This window comes from Triplophysa rosa, linkage group LG6 (assembly GCF_024868665.1).
Source record: "Triplophysa rosa linkage group LG6, Trosa_1v2, whole genome shotgun sequence".
In the NCBI taxonomy this organism is placed as follows: Eukaryota; Metazoa; Chordata; class Actinopteri; order Cypriniformes; family Nemacheilidae; genus Triplophysa; species Triplophysa rosa.
This window is the reverse complement of record NC_079895.1, coordinates 16,717,977-16,722,517: the sequence shown is the minus strand read 5'-3', so window position 1 is coordinate 16,722,517 and position 4,541 is coordinate 16,717,977. Positions and strand designations below refer to the sequence as shown.

Here is a 4,541-nt window from a genome sequence, read left to right as displayed (position 1 = left end):
CTAAAACCTTTTTTGAGCTGCCACCGAGATACTTATTGGAGGGTCCAATATGATCTTAAGAAGATTATAGACATTTTAAATTTCAAAAATGTACTTTAGAACAGCACTTTTAACGAAAATGTGTCCAATGTAGTGTGTGAAATGAAGATGAGAAATGTTTGGGTTATGACGATTTGTCATAACCCAAAACACATTATTTTTAAATTGTAAGCATTTTGAATTAAATAATATTTTCTCATTTTCAGTGATCCAGTTTGTAATGGCAAATGAAGAGTTTATTAGCAAAAACAGATAACAGATATTTTCAAAAATCATGTTTTTTATTATGTTATCATGTTTTTATTGTTTTATTGTGTTATTTTTACATTACTTAATCAAAACAACTGCCGTTTTTATTACTTGGATAGAACAATAAAAACATATTTTTTGACATTTGAATCTGTTTTTGCAAGTGAACTCTTGCAACAAATATTAGTTGTGTCAGGACACACCTAGAGGCAATATTGACAGAAGGAGTTGTTGAGGTTCTGTTGAACTGTATGTTGAAGTCTTAGGGGATTTGAAAATGTGCTTCCACCTGAACATATTGATTTATTGCTGTCTACAGAGATGCTGGAGATGCTTAGTGTTAGATCGATTTATTAATACTGCTTAAAATAGAAACTGATTAGAAGAATGGCTTCAATTGGACAAATAATCTTCGGGAGGTAGGTTAATGCACACCTCTTTAGAAAGAAATTTCCTACAGTTTGGAACCGTATTGTAAAAATATGCTGCTAATTTAATATTGTTAATATTGTATTGAATCCTAATTGAATCATTTTATTTTTTGCAGTATGATTTTCCTTATCATTTTAATCTCCGGACTCATCATTTTAATTTTAGCTATTGCATTTTCAGGTTAGTAAACAATGAAAGCGTGATAATAGTGCATGCCTAATAAACGCAATGACATCATATGTTGTGTAATGCACTAAATGTTTATGTGTGTGATTTTCCAAGTGTCCCAAGGTACGGTTGAGACCAGTACTCCTTCTACTGTGGGGGATCTTGGACAAGACGTGGTGCTGGATTGCAAGTTTCTTATGAGCGGCAGTGGGAAGCTTGATGATGTGTCAATCACTTGGTTAAAGGATGGCCTTAGAGGGGTGGTCTATCAATACAAGAACAAAGCAGCTCAACTTCAGGGTCAGAACGCACAGTTCAAAAACAGAGCTCTACTGTTCCAAAATTATATTTCTAAAGGCAACGCTTCTTTATTCCTGAGAAATGTGAAGTTGGGAGATGAGGGTGTGTATCGCTGTAGCGTCAGTGCGGCAAAAATCTCAGGAACGGTCAACGTTAATCTTAGAGTGGCTGGTGAGAAGGCAACCTCTTTTATTCATTTAAATCAGATCTTAAAAAATAGTACAAAATTAAAAACTACAATGAATTCCTAAGATAAAACTAGCTGCCTACTGCCTAGTCAACACAACATAACATAACATGACAGCCAATGATTATTATGTATTTTTGATTGTATGGAAAATATCAACATTTTGATCCAAACTTTTTAGTTTGTTTCACAGTGAATGGAAATAACACTTCTGTGTTCACTTTCCAGCTTTTTCAGCTCCCACATTTACCATACAGACAAATGGTTCTTTAACTGCTGAGGCTCAGAGATGGTTTCCCCAACCTGAGGTTACCTGGTCAAGTCAGAGTGGACAGCTTTTAAACAGCAGCAGTCAATACAGCAACAACTCTGTTGGGATCACACGAGTTGTCAGTGTCCTGAAAGCACCAGTAAAAGCTGACGACACCTACACCTGTGTTATACAAAACAATGTGGTGAAAGCTGTTGCGGAGGCAACTGTCAAAGGTAAATAAATCTTGTTGACAGAAAATAATGTAAAGTTGATACTAATTGCTAAGAACACCTGGGCCCAGTTTCAATAAGAGGTTCAACCAACACAGAGTTAAAATGTGAACTCTGAGTTGATTTACACCGAGATGCGAAACTTTTGAGTTTTTGGTTTCAGAACAGCTGATTTGAGTTAGTTCCATCAACTCAAGTTAAGCTTGAGTTAAGCACTTGCACAACGATTATGTCAAGCCATGCTCAATGGAGCTCCAATATTACGATTCACCATGGCAACGGCACCAAAAAACAACAACATGGCGGCAGAAAGCGCTTGAGAGCGAGGCACACTTTCCGCTCTGCACAGTGGATTTACTAATGTGCTGAAAATGAATGAAGTTTAAATTAATAAATGAATAAATGTACCAATAAACAAATAAATTAATCAGTAAATGAATGAATAAAAATAAATAATAAAAAAATCTTATGTTCTCACTTCCCATCAGTGCTCTAGTGATGAGTGTGTGAGACGTCATGGTGTATAGGACACTTGTTAGGGTGTCAGACTTTCGTTTGACTGATCATCCGTTCGAATCTTGCTCAGAGCAGATTTGGGTAGGAATGACTGCACGTATAAATTATTTTTTAATTACCCTTATCGCTTCATTTCTGCATTTATGTCTGTATTTATTCATTTCTTTATTCATGCACTTTATTTATACACTTAAGTAATTTCTTATCCTCCATAGAAAACTACCATTTGTGAGAAAATGTAAGGTAAAGAATCTGCTCTGATGTAATACACGGCCACGATGGCTGATGTTATTGATGTAAGGATGGATGAGATGTATTTTGATATATCTAATTCACTGTAAAGAAAATTGGTACAGTTTTAATAAAAATGCACAGGGAAATGACAAAATTCCACTGGGGTCCTAAATTGCTCTCCTGAAATCAAAGTACATCCCTATGAATTAATGCAGCCTCTTCACATACAGGATCCTCTATAAAAGCACATATGACATTTTAGTCAATGAGTGTGTGATCAAAATGTGTGCCATGAATGACTTTATTAATGAATGAGTTACACCACTTACGCTTTAAAAAGGGGAGGAGATCGAAAGAAACTCTGGGTTAACCAAAGAAAACCTGCTCCCGACCAGGTTAGGCTCACAGATTAAGTTACTACGGTAACAGACTCTGAGTGTAAGTTACCTCTCTTTTAGAAACGGGCTTGAGTTACCCCCGCGTTCTCAGGTTTGACATACCTCACATTCTGAAATGGAAAACCCAGAGTTTCCCTCATTTCAGGGTTAATATACTCAGAGTTTTCACTAAACCTCCTTTCTGAAACGGGCCCCAGGACTCATCCATTGTCATAATATTTACTCAAAGCTATTAACACAGCAAATAGCCTAAAACAACATTCTGTATGAGACATTTAAATTGATTTAAACTAATGACAACACTATGCAGTTAATTGATTCAGCATTTTCATGTGATTATTCATTTTCAGACAACAAAGTGACGGGGAGGACGTACTTCATTTTTAGTGGTGCATCTACAAAAGTATTATCCTTGCATGTGCTGTTAGCAGTGATACTTCTTCACTTTGTTCTAGACTGTATAGTGATTGGTTGATGGTCAAATCAACAAGCCCATTGTAAGAGTTTCATATTGTTTTTGTGTAATGGTTGCCTAATGGGTATTTATTGTATCCGTGCATTTGATGGCTGTGCGAGTCATTTGAAAGCAATGTTTGAGATAGCTTTGAGAAATGTAGCTACTATATACTGTGTAAACAATTGTATCAATAAGTAGGTGAACTGGTAAAATGGCAACAAACAATAATGGACAAACCCTAAATGTAAACAATATAAAATAGCAAGTCAATTTACAGTATGAATATGAAACCCTGTATGCTATAAAAACAACTAACTCAGTATAATGATGCAGTGCATGTAATGATAATGTTACAGTAGTTTAAAGTGTTAAGTGATAAAGTGTCAGTGTAAAGTATCATTTTTAAAGTGTCAGTGTTTTTTATGTAAATAGAGAAGCTTGGGAACAACTTAGGCCCGGTTTCACAGCTTAACTTAAACCAGGAATATGCCTTAGTTGAATTAAGATATTTATGTCGCTTTTATAAAAATGCCTTAGAAGAATACATTAATGGTGTGCATCTTGAGACAAAACATGGCACTAATATATTTTAAGATATTTCTGGGCAAGTTATATTCGGTTAAGACAGGTCACACATTCATTTTAGTCTGGGACTAGCCTTATATGGAGGACTAAACCTGCAAAAATTATAAATAAATAAATGTATAAATAAATAAATATATAAACGAATAAATGTAATAATATGAAAATAAATAAAGGAATGAATGGTTTGATAAAACAAAATAATTCGTTTTAGCTATTATTGATCTTAGCTTTAACTTTTCTTTTCATTTTTTAAATTGATTTATTATTTTTTGTGTCCATTTTTTATTATTATTTTTTTATTATTATTATTTATTTTTAGATTTTATTTATCATTTCCTTTTATTTTTACATTTATTTATTTTTATATTTATTTATTATCGCATGTATTTATTTCCACTTTTATTTATTTATTCTTGAATTTATTCTTACTTTTCTGTGTCTTGTATGATAATTAGATGGGTTGGTCTTGCCTACTATTGGTTCAGCGTAGATT

The 4,541-nt window shown here is 33.8% G+C and overlaps 1 protein-coding gene across 1 annotated transcript; it reads left to right on the top strand.

Moving 5' to 3' along the window:
• Positions 1-541: 541 nt before the first annotated feature.
• vtcn1 (V-set domain containing T cell activation inhibitor 1) lies at positions 542-4,225 on the top strand. The gene is made up of 5 exons (XM_057336325.1): positions 542-707; positions 836-900; positions 1,003-1,359; positions 1,604-1,861; positions 3,357-4,225. Exons 1-5 carry the CDS (start codon positions 676-678, stop codon positions 3,479-3,481), a joined length of 837 nt encoding a protein of 278 aa, XP_057192308.1. The 5' UTR covers positions 542-675; the 3' UTR covers positions 3,482-4,225.
• The last annotated feature ends 316 nt before the right edge of the window (positions 4,226-4,541 follow it).

Coding starts and splice junctions, on each gene's coding strand:
- vtcn1 (XM_057336325.1), top strand. CDS start 676: ATGGCTTCAATTGGACAAATAATCTTCGGGAG. Junction 708..835: donor GGACAAATAATCTTCGGGAG/GTAGGTTAATGC, acceptor TATTTTTTGCAG/TATGATTTTCCTTATCATTT. Junction 901..1,002: donor TTTAGCTATTGCATTTTCAG/GTTAGTAAACAA, acceptor TGATTTTCCAAG/TGTCCCAAGGTACGGTTGAG.